The 12,500-nt window shown below is 38.6% G+C and overlaps 1 protein-coding gene across 5 annotated transcripts in view; it reads right to left on the bottom strand.

The window, feature by feature from the left end:
• The window catches only part of LOC124957032, a 271,790-nt gene that overhangs the window by 152,052 nt on the left and 107,238 nt on the right, over nucleotides 1-12,500 (bottom strand). Inside the window, exon 1 of one of the 5 annotated variants that reach the window (XM_047513622.1) lies at nucleotides 3,137-3,169. The exons of the other annotated variants lie outside the window; for them this stretch is intronic. Coding sequence (XP_047369578.1) covers nucleotides 3,137-3,154 — 18 coding nt within the window. The 5' untranslated portion in view covers nucleotides 3,155-3,169. Of the gene's footprint in view, nucleotides 1-3,136; nucleotides 3,170-12,500 lie in introns of those variants that run through there. 5 annotated transcript variants of the gene reach the window in all.

Genomic DNA, 12,500 nt, shown 5'->3' on the forward strand with positions numbered 1-12,500 from the left:
AAAAGAAACAAGAAAAGAAAATCAAAAATGGAAGAAAGAAAAAAAGAAAGAAAAAAAAGAGAAAGAAAGGAACAAAAGAAATAGCCACGTCTCGCGCTCGTAATATTCACTTTCGATCGTTACGACATTAAGTAATCGAGAATAATGATTATAAAACGATCCACGTAAATAGTTTAGCGATATAAAAAAGGGAACATTTGAAGAATAGTTTCGGATGGGTGGTAAAGCGTCATTCGAAACAAATCAGAAAACAATTTTGTGGAATTACAACAGAGTTAATGGGAACCGATTTTAGAACCGAGGAGATGCGGGAGGGGGAGGAGGAGGAGGAGGAGGAGGAGGAGGAGGAGGACAGGAGAAAAACATACTACGTCGCTTTCATTAACGAACTCGTTTAAACAAATTCATGCTTGTCGTTCGCGCTAGCGCCGAGAAACGTTATGAATTGCAAGATCATAGAAGGGATAAAATTTTCTCTCTCTCTCTCTCTCTCTCTCTCTCTCTCTCTCTCTCTCTCCCTCTCTCTATTTTTCTCTTTTCCTCGCGAAGAAAGATGTCGTTGTAAATACGATGCATTAAGCAACACGCGGAATAAATTACTGGCATTCCAGAATATGAGAGAGAGAGAGAGAGAGAGAGAGAGAGAGAGAAAGAGATAAAACTAATGCAAATATACGGAACGTTTTGTGGAACAGCTGCGAATTCATTATATCCTCTGTGGGCTCTTTTACTAGCATCAGATTAGTGGCGTTTCGAGAGGGTCTGCTGAAGCAGCGTCGGTTAAATTACGATGTAAATGGAAATAACTCTGATTAATCATAAGCGTGAAAGAGAGAAAGAGAATATATGTATATATATGTGTGTTTGTATGTGTATGAGAGAGAGAGGGAGGGAGGGAGAGAGAGAGAGAGAGAGAGAGAGAGAGTTATAAAATATATTTCATGGACGATTACATTGGTAATCGATTCTAAAAAGCATTTAAACAACTGAAACGATCCCGTCGACATTTGGATCTCTCGCGTTATCGATCGATCGATCGATCAATAACGAACAGGAGATTCAAATTCTCCATATCGTTTCAAGAAATTGCGTTCAATGAATAGTCGGCTTTTCTCACCGAAGTAAATCGTAAATGGCGACGTCGTTTCAACCGGATTGCTTCAAGATCTTGTTAATTTCGTATTCGTTTCTCGCTTTCTTCTCTCTCCCTCTCTCTCTCTCTCTCTCTCTCTCTCTCTTACTCTCATTTCTATCTTTTCTCCTTACATAGGAAATTACATTTCTTCTTTGCAATGAACCAGGAGAGATTTCACGATTTTTACCCTGGCGTTAAGTTACACAGATCACGTAGGGCTCTCTCTGTCTGTCTCCCTCTCTCTTTCTCTCTCTCTCTCTCTCTCTCTCTCTCTCTCTCTTTCTTTCTTCGTCTATCTCTTTTTACGTTAACCCTAATAATTCTGCGATCCTGCAGGTGTCATCGACATTCGCGATTTACATTCAAATGCAAAGTCACTGTGTCGACTGAAATGAGAAGGGTAAGGACGATACCTAATTGCCATTCCTTGTTTCTACCGTCATTGCCATTGTGTCGGGTTGAAGACAGAGAAAGAGAATGAGAATGAGAATGAGAAAGAGAGAGAGAGAGAGAGAGACAGAGAGAAAAGTAGAAAAAAAAGAAAAAAGAAGGAAGTAGAGGTACAGGAGGAGGAGGAGGAGAGGAGAAAGTATCGTGATCAGTCACACGCTGGTAGGTAATGTAAAAGAAAAAAGGAAAAAAAGATAGATAGAGAGAGAGAGAGAGAGAGAGAGAGAGAGAGAGAGACAAGGAAACGAATCTCTGAAAGAAAATTCTCGTGGGACCTATGTAATTTGGCCAGGGTACATGTTCTACTGGGTGTCTTCTAATTTACGCGCACGACCATCCTCCTGGACGTCCTTGGGTTCCTTGAGAAATATCTAATAGGGCCGAGAGTACAATAGGAGAATACACATTTCGTTCGGATAAATGAAACGAGCTTAAAATAGTACCATAGAAGACAAATATTATTTCAATATTATCTATATTGTTATTATAATATAATATATATTTAATATTATAATATTAAATATGTATCACATAATGCGTGAATGTAAATGTTTAAACGCTGGAACGATGCCCACCACGTATTTATTACATTTATACCTTATATACCGTAGTATGACGAGTCTCGTAGAGAGGAGAGGAAGAGATCGTGAAGGAGGGAAGGGGAAAGAGGGATATCGTAACTTTAAACCTGTTGCAGGCCAGAAAAGAGAATTCAAACGGCTTATCGACACGATAAGCCATCGACGAAAGACTTCCCTCTATCCGTCTATTTCGAAGAATTCCGTGGATAAGTCCGATAAAAAAGAAAAAAAAAAAAGAAAGAAAGAAAAAAAGAAAAAGAAAAAGAAGAAAAAAAGGAAAGAAAAGAAAAGAAAAACCGGATAAATAGAAAGAAAGAAAGAAAGGAAGGAAGGAAGGAAGGATGGAAAAAAAAAGAAGGAATACTCCATGAAGCCCATTGAACCGTTTTGAACGGAAAAAAAAGGTCTCTCTTGGTGTATCCTTTCTCATTTCTATTTCTTTTTCTTATTTTCTAAGTTCTTTCGTACGTAATAGTAGCAGCACGAAGGAAGGAAGGAAGAAAGGAAGGAGGTTAGTTTGACGCGAAAAGCTCCGTTCAGAAAAAAAGACATTGCTAGGTAGTATGGTATAGTTCCGTCGGAGTTCATACGACGAGGTGAAACGAGTGAAATGGTCCTGGAAGGTTAGGGATATAAATTCGCGTAATTTCCCACGATGGGTTATCCCACGTATAGATGTAGTAGTCCTCCCGCTCGGGTTCGTAAGGTAGGTTCGGCGGCATCAGACCATGTACGCGCACGTGTCCTATATAAAGGACACATTTACCAAGAAAAGTCACACACGGATATATATATATATATATATATATATATATAGAGAGAGAGAGAGAGAGAGAGAGAGAGAGAGAGAGAGCAAGCGAGCATACCACAGTGACAATTACCCCATGGCAGCTCCTACTCCTTCTATCTCGGCTACCCCACGTCGCTTCTATCTCATACATTAAAGATGTCGCCAGTTTCCTGACAATACCTGCCAAGATTGCGTCATATGTTACCCGATGCTGGCAACGGCAGCCCGTCGTCGTTCCTCCTAGGGAGATGGTCGCACCCCCGAAAGTGGGTGCTCGTCGCTCGTGGGAGGCTCGGAGGAATGGATATCTTCGAAGCAGCTCTCGCTGTTGGTGGTGATGTTGGAGATGAAAGTGGAGATGGAAGTGGTGGTGCCACTGTTGCTGCTGCTGCCACTGCTGCTGCTGCTGCTGCTGGTGGTGGTGGTGGTGGTGGTGCTACTACTGGATGCTTGCTCTCGCAGCTTGCCGTCAGCTTCGAGGACGATTTGAATTTTGCATTAAACATCAATGCGTATATTCCGCGTGTTTGGGCTTCGCAATTTCACCTTTATTGGACACACACAGAGATATGGGATACGAGAAGAGACCGTAGGGATAGGGGGGGGGGGGGGGGAAGGGGTGGCTGGATTTGGTCTTTCTACGATATTCGAGCGTTATATTCCGATAGGAGAAAGCGAGTAAGTGTATCAGGTGGGGTCAGGTTGGGGGTTGGATGGGAAGGGAATGATTCAGCTAGAGTTTTCGATTCGCGGGAAACGAAATCGCGAAAGGAGATGAGAGATGAGAGAAAGAGAAAGAGAAAGAGAAAGAAAGAGAAAGAGAGAGAGAGAGATTCTTTTGTCGAAAGAGCCACGTTGAGAAGAAAAAAGAGGAAGGAAAGACGAATATATATTCACTATGGGAGACGATTTATCATAGCCTTCCGAGACTTCGGGGGTTAATACGATGATGCTGAATTAATCGACGATGACGACGACGACGACGAAGGTAGATACGAGGAAGAGAAAAAGATTTTCCTTTTTCCCTGACGAGAGTGTGCGTGGGAAGCCGACGATCCGTTGACCAAATCGATACGATTTGTACGCTTCTATTGTCGGCATAGTGACGTGGAAAAGTCTTTGACGACGTCGGAACGCTCACGCGCGATAAATGACAAAGAGAACGAGAATAGAGGAGACAGAGAGAGGGACAGAGAGAGAGAGAGAGAGAGGGAGAGAGAAAGAGAGCTCGTCTCGTCGCATTATTGTATAATCTATCGTATAAAACAGCTCATTAACAAGTCTATAATGGCACAAGTAATAACTCTTATTCGTTTCTCTCGTTGAGTATTTAACTCTAATCAGAAGTAACAACACAACGACAACGACGACGACGATGATGACTTTATAATTGGATGATAGCTGGATATTTAAATCGTCAAAATACAATATTAACGCACGAATTAAAACCTTTCTTTTACTTAAAATCACAAAAGAAAGGATCTTTTAATTTTCTCGCTATCGCGTTTCTCGATTCAATCAATCGGCTGAAATATTCGTTAAGAATGAAAAGCCGAATAACGGGGGTTTTATGGAGGATAGGATGGAAGTTGGGAGGGAAGAACAGCAAACGTTCAGAGTAACGAGAGATCCATTAAACGGTACGCAATGACGATTTCTCTTAATATTTATCTTACTATAAGTAAACAACGCTAGTTATATATTTATTTTACGTTGCACCGATCTACAAGATTCGTATAACCTAATTAATTTGTAGATGCAGTGTTTCGAAAACGACGAGAGACATAGAGATAAAGAGAGAGAGACAGAGAGAGAGAGAGAGAGAGAGAGAGAGAGAGAGAGAAAGAGAAAGAGAAAGAGAGAATGAGACCCGTCAAAGCGACTTCTTTGTTGTCTCACACCCACCAGGAAGAGCACTAAGTATAATGGAAAGTTATTTGAAACACGGAAGGTGTTTCAAAACTCTTCTCTCTCTCTCTCTCTTTCTCTCTCTTTCTTTCTCTCCTTCTCTCTCTCTCTCTCTCTCTATCTCTCTATCTCTCTCACCGAAACGAAATTACTGGGACGCATGCTGGGGCGGGCGATCGCTAAACGTAGTGGGTCATAGAGACGTCGAGCGGGAAGGGTCTGAATGGATTCTTCGGGATGAAAAATGTTAGAGTATAACCGGAAGATCGATCGCTTTTACTTCGCTTGCCTCTACTAGCTAGCCTAGCTAGTAACACAACTAACGTATTCTCTGAGCTAGATTCGCTCTAACATTCGCACGAGCAACGAACGATCTTGTTCTTAATACTTTCTTTCTCTTTCTTTCCTCTTATTTTATTTCTTTTTTCTTTCTCTCTCTCTCTCTCTCTCTCTCTCTCTCTCTCTCTCTCGTTTTCTCTCTCCTTTTCTATCCTTCACGTTAAACATTCACTTTTCGCACCATCATTTATCGTACGATATTTGCATGGGAGTGATTTTTTTTTTTTTTTTAAATAATCCACGAGCATTTCCTTTCAAAGGGATGGGGGAGGAGGGGGCGGGCGTGGAGGACGGGAGGAGAAAAATAAAAAGGACAAAGAGAAGAGAAAAAAAAAAAAAGAAAAAAGAAAGAAGAAAAGAAGAAAATGATTAAAATGACACAGATTCGTACAAAAGTTTTTCCCCTCCTTTACATCGTAATCTTCGATTTTACATAATTAAATTCGATCTTACATAAATAACATGTATCATGTGCTAAATAACATTTTCTACCGTCAACTTTTCCAAACGATCTGTTCTTTAATATGAAATATAAAAATTACACGGATCAAGGAGGGAAATTAATAAATTTCTCTTGAATTATATGACGCGTTCGTATAATTCGAAATACAATGATTAATTACCAAGCAGACTAAGTAGAAAACTAGAAATACACATACACATAAACACACACACACACAGAGAGAGAGAAAGAGAGAGATAGAGATAGTTTGGACTAACGATCGTGCACGAAAATTCGGTCAGATTTTGGCCGAACGTCTTTTACCGGCTAATGCGAGTCCGCCGGGCGACACTATGAACGGATAAACTAACAAGCGGCTTCTGGAACTGATCCAATGGCCAGCTTCGCAATCCTGCAAAAGAGAGAGAGAGAGAAAGAGAGAGAGAGAGAGAGATCCGTTCCGTTTTACTCTATTTGGTAGCCGTGAAGACGACTGCTTCGTTTATTGCACCGAATTTCGTACAAAGGTGTCCATCCGCATAAATCTTTAAGTTCTATATTTCGCCGCCTCGATAAAAAATTACTTTTCCCGAGTCGGCGTATAATATGCATCCCGACCAGTTACGACTATTACTTAGTCGATTTAATTAATTACCACTTTCGACTGAATGAACGTGAATCAATTTGTCATCGAGAGAGTTGGAACGACCGAACGACCAACCGATCTTCGTTGAAGTAATCGCTAGGAGATGTTGTGAAAGGTCGATGATATATAAAAAAAGAAAAAAAAAAAAAGAAAAGAAAAGAAAAGGTAAGGAATATATTCGTATAAATTAATTATATATAATTAATTATAAATTTATTAATTATATTACATTGAGAAAAAAGAGATTCATTATTTTTACGTGAACTTCAAAATTTTATTTAACATGTTTCGGATTGTCCGAATTGGGTCAAAAAAAAGAAAAAAAACAAAAATAGAATAATGGATTTCTTTTTCTCCAATCTAATATTAATTATATACTAAATATATATCAAGAGACAAAAAGAGACAGACAGAGAGAGAGATAGAAAGAGAGAGAATCAAGTCGTTATTTCTTTACTCGTAAATGAAAGGATACACAGAGGATCTGATAATCGCCGATTCCAATGGGTTATCGAGAACGATGATGTGAATTCGCTTGAATTACTCCTATCCGGATATATTCGATCGATCGTAAGGTATTAGCCTAATTTCCCGCGAGTCGGCGTGATCTATCGAGCGGCGAAGCGCAAGAATGCGGTGCGATTAGCACGGCTGGCGAACCGCCCAGTCACGCCTCTATCGCAACTCTCTCTCTCTCTCTCTCTCTCTCTCTCCCTCCCCATCCCTCTCTCTCTTCGATCCTCTTAGCATTTTTCTTTTTCTTATCTCTCTCGCCCTATACCATCGCGCTTTTTTACTTTTTCTTTCCTTCCTCCTCCTCCTCCTCCTTCTTCTTCGCACTTGCTATCTATCCTTTTTACTCTTTTCTTTTTCTCGAAAACAAAGGAGAAAAAGAGAAGAGAAAAATAAAAAGAAAAAAAAAAGAAAAAAAAAAAAAAGAAACACGAGCAAAAGAAAATTACAAGATGAGTACGATTGGTATAATATATACCTGTTAGAAAGCCCGTGTAAAACAAATCACTATTCAATATTCGACAATCTTTGCGTACCATTAGAGATTGTAATTATTATCGTTTTATGTCTTTACAGACTTGACACAGTACATTTTGAACGAGCATGTTCGATCGCACGCCATAAGTGCAATGGATCCTTCCTCCTCCTTCTCCTTCTCGAATGCGTGACCGAATATGTGCATACGATATTACAATATACTTCGATTATCGAAACGGAGCGATCGAGCAATTTCGTATAATATAACGAGAGAATAATCATCTTTCGTCGTGGCTTACACATCGAATTAAACGTCATAATAATCTTTGCATGTGGATTACATTGCATGCGCTATAACGATGCTGTTCTTCAAGACGACAAATGGATTAAGAGAAGAAAGAAAAAAAAGAAAAAAAAAGAAAAAAAAAGAAAAAAATAAAGATTCCTTTTCGAACCGACTTGTCTTTAAAATATATTAGAAAACGATTCGATTTGATCGAATTAGAGAAAAGGATGAGAGAGAGAGAGAGAGAGAGAGAGAGAGAGAGAAAGAGAGAGAGAGAGAGAGAGACAAAAAAGTGCCTGTTCTTGATTAAATCACCTAAAGTGAAAATTTTCTACCTCCGAACGATTATGTTCGCGAATAACCACTTTTAAAGGGTACCCCATAAACGCAGCTGTCGTCAAAACTGCACGCAAGAATGCTCCGGTATTGGAGGAAGTTCGTGTAAAACGTTTGATTTTATGAACATAATCTTAATAACGGAAACAATTATTATTATTATTATTATTATTATTATTATTATTATTATTGTTATTATTTTCGACCGATTATTATTTTCTTTTCCTTTAATATATTTTTTTGGTTTTTCTTTCTTTCTTTCTTTTTTTTTTTTTTTTTTTTTTTTTAAATCAAAATCATCGTTCCACCGAAATTATTGCAAGAGTCATCGGGCAACATGGAAAATATCAAAAGTCCTTCTAGAAAGTTAAATTTGACGTAAGAAACCGATGGTGGTCAGTCCTCGGCTTATCTCGTACACGATAAGAAATATCTAAACTCTCTCTCTCTCTCTCTCTCAGTTACGAAGATGTAGAAGGTGGTCTAACGTGAAAAGAAGCTCGTAAATTTCGTCGAGGAGGTCGATGAAAAGGCGAGAAACGCGTGCAGGCCGACGTTGAGTGCCGTGAGCAAAGCCAAGGCGGAAAAGCTAGCGGAATAATATTTACCTTCGAGCTCGAAAAACAGCCGTTCTTACTCTCCGGCATCGATATATTCGTTGAGCCGACGCGGGTACTACCGACGGAAATATTCTTCTACATATACATGTAAATGTATCTCGCGTGACGGGGCGCAAAGAGATGAGAAGTGGAGAGAAGAGGAGAGGAGGAAGAGGAGAATAAGAAAAGAAAAGTAGAAGTGTTTGAGCCGAGATATATGTGTGACGTATGCATGCATGTGCGCGTTCATGTATGTGTGTGTATGTGTATGTGCATATGGGGTAAGCAGGAGGAAGGGTTGGTAGCTCGGGTTAGACAAGAGACGAGGTGTGCAAACTTCTCTTCGATCTACATATCCATAAACTTACGTACGGACGTGACTGCGAGCGTTATCGAACGTGTGCAACCATATGGAATATATTATATCTTCTTTTTCTCTTTCTCCTTCTCTTTCTTCTTTCCTATCCATGTATATTCGGTCAACCAACGGTTTTTTAATACTTATCCTCTTTGACCCGCCACCGGTACCTTACCTATCTTCTTATCGATTTATCGACGTAATATCCTTTTCCTTTAACATTTACAGATATATATATATATATATATATATATATATATATATATATATGTATGTGTGTGTGTGTGTATGTATTGCGGACAGAGACAATATTTATATCTATCGTACATCAACAATACAATGTATTAATTAACATGTATTGATTAAAACTTCATTATTTCGTAAATCAATTTTTCAATCTCGAATAAATTTCTTTCCAAAGTCAACGTACATACACATATGTACGTTTATTATATTCGTTTTCTTTTCAACGACAAAACCGACTAATTCAGGAACAACTCTCGGTGACTTTTCGAAAACGATGAATGCAACAAGTACACGTCGACGATGTATTTCGAGAGCTTTGGGATTAGTTACGTTTAGTTAGTTGAAAGCGTTCGTTCGCTCGCTCGCTCGTTCGTTCATTCGTTCGTTCGTTCGTTCGTTCATTCGTTCGTTCGTTCGTTCGTTCGTTCGCTCGTTTGCTTGCTCGCCGTCCGATACTTTCTATAATTAAATCAATTACAACGATTCGCAACACTACACATGACGAAGCGTGTAACTTAATCCGGGATAAGTACCTACCGGTTCAATCATTAATTCCATGAGTATGCGGCAACGTCATCTGGAAACTGGTCACGATCATTTGCGAAATCGTTATAGGGACAGGAGGGGATGGGGGGATACGGAGATGTTGTATGGAGAGATTGGGGTTTAGGGTTATAACTTGAAAAGTGAACAAACAGGATTAAATATTGTGTCTCTTTTATGATAAATAATAAATAATAAATAATAAATAACGTTAATTAATACTTAAAGTAATTTGTATATTAATATAATTTGTATATTAATATCTATTAAGATCTTTCCTTTTGTTCAATATATATATATATATATATATATATATATATATATAAATCTATCCTTTAATGGTCTCGTATGATATTCGTGAAATATCGAGAAGCGACAGATAAAAGGGTGTACGAAAAGTAATAATTAATAACGCATCATATAAATCCTTCTTTTACCGGGATTAATTTTAATTTTGTTACCGATAATGACGCACACACGACCTGTCGATCGGTCTCTGGTCGTAAAAAGAGAGAGAGAGAGAGAGAGAGGGGGGGGGAAGGGTGAGAGAGAGAGAGATAGAGAGAGAGAGAGAGACAGAACCACTAAATATCAGTGGCGACTCGGGTGTCCATTGTAAATCGATAATTTAATTACATCGTCGACCACAGCCAACATCGTCGTTGGCTGCGATTCCAAAATAAATAAGTTGTTAATTATTTATTTGTTAGCGTTATTATTTGCGCTCGATGCTAATTGGAAATGCGGACAGTAATTAGTTACATGGTCGAGATGCTACCAAATGCACATCTGTATTAATTATAACAATTTTCCAACTTCCATCGTATGGATTATTCGCATTTAATCGATATAAACGTGTGTTTCGATTAATAATCGATATAAATGGTGGAAAGGGGGAAGGGGGCGGTGATAGTAGTACCTTTGTCATCGTCGAACTTGGTCAAGATCGACTCTAGCACCAATCGACTAGCTCGTTCGAACTCAATTAACTCTTAGATTGAACTCAATTAATTGCTCGATGTAAATTAGAGTACATCGCGTGTCATCCTGCAAGAGTTTCCTCTGAGGAATGTAAAAACAAAACTTTTGCCCGTCCATTTTAGGAAACATCGTCGGTATAATGAACTTTCTATGCTAATGGCAATTACATTCGCAAATAATTAAAATTACCGGTAATTGATTCTATGACATCGAGAGAGAGAGAGAGAGAGATCGAGAGAGAAAAAGAGAAAGAGATATGTACGTACAATTGCAATAAATGAACAAAATTTTTATCGAATGCGAGAATAATTAATGTACAATATAAAATAACGCGTTATCTCGTTTATATCCAATTTCTTATCATCTTATTATATTACATTAAATGGAAAGATTCGATTAATTAAGATAAGACCTTTATGAAAGTATTACGAAATGACGTGGGATAAATGATAATCCACGCTTTGATACATAAATAAAATTAACCAAATTTGATTCTTGGTGGTCTTCGTCATCCAGAATATCCGAAAGGATCATAGATCACGCAAAGTGGCCATGCCCAAGACGTATCATTTCTAAAACTAATTTGTATCCAATAACGGTAACGATTTAATGACAGAGAACGACAGTTTGGACAGTTTGACAGTGTACTACTCTTCGATTCTTTTTCTTTTTCTTTTTTTTTCTCTTTTTTTTTTTTTTATTCCTTTCCTTTTGTCCGTCCGACGAAATGAAGGAAGATGGAAGAGACGAGGCAAAAGCAGAATAAGAAGAAGAAGAAGAAGAAGAGGAAGAAGAAGAAGAAGGCCAAGCATAGAACGATCGTCGTTTGACAAACGCTTTGGCGTTACGTCGGCGATCCACCGTTACTAGCAGCTTGTCTGAATTTAGCACGCACTTCATGAGTCATTCCTCCAAGGCGCACACCGCACGCCGCATTCCAACTTTACACACAGCTGTGCTGCGCTATAATACACCATTGCTTCTTCTTTTTCCTCCTCTTTCTCTTTCTCTTCGTCTTCTTCTTCTTCTTCTTCCACCTCGTCTCGACCGTCCAACGTCTCATGGCAACGCGTGCACACTCTACAAATAAGTACTCTCGAAAGTACTTTGATCAATTGTCACCACGTAATCGCGCATTCTTCTTGGCGCGCCTGTATACGCGCACACACACACACAAACACACATACACATACACAAAGTATGCGAGACAGCTTCGCTATCGTTTCCCTCTCTTTCTATCTCTCTCTCGCTTGCTCGTACTTTTTATCTCTCTGTTCGACCGACCATCTATTTCACTTGAAAACGGAAGGCTCAATTTGACTCTACTTTGATGTCTATCTCTCTCGGTCTCTATTTTTCTCTCATCAAATTCATCGATTTTCCCGACGATTTTTCCCCGATAATCGAAATCCCCTCCTCCTACCCTACCAATCCCACCCCCGCGATACCGACTGTTCCCGTTAATAAAGTAATTAAAGGGAAATCGTTCTATGACATTGTCGGTTCTTTCTCTTGCTTTCTTTTTCTTTTTTTTTGTTTCTCTCTTTTTTTTTTTTTTTTTTTTTTTTTTTTTTTTTTTTTTTTCTTTTTTTAACGTTCGACTTTAAACACGCATAAATTTATTTCACGAACGCATCGACGAATTCTCGTTTGTAATATAATTGCACGGAGCTTTTTACCGCATAAATAACTTTTCCCATCTCTTTTTTATTTCTCTTTTTTATTTTGTCTTTTCTTTTCATTTTTTTTTCTTTTCTCTCTTTTTTTCTTTTTTCTTTTTTTTTTTTTTCATTCTTTTTTTTATCTTTTCTTTGCCCTTTTTTTTCCCTCCCTTTTTGTCGCAGACATTTTCATTTCGCAAGCGAGGCTT

This window comes from Vespa velutina, chromosome 24 (genome assembly GCF_912470025.1).
Source record: "Vespa velutina chromosome 24, iVesVel2.1, whole genome shotgun sequence".
Taxonomy (NCBI): Eukaryota; Metazoa; Arthropoda; class Insecta; order Hymenoptera; family Vespidae; genus Vespa; species Vespa velutina.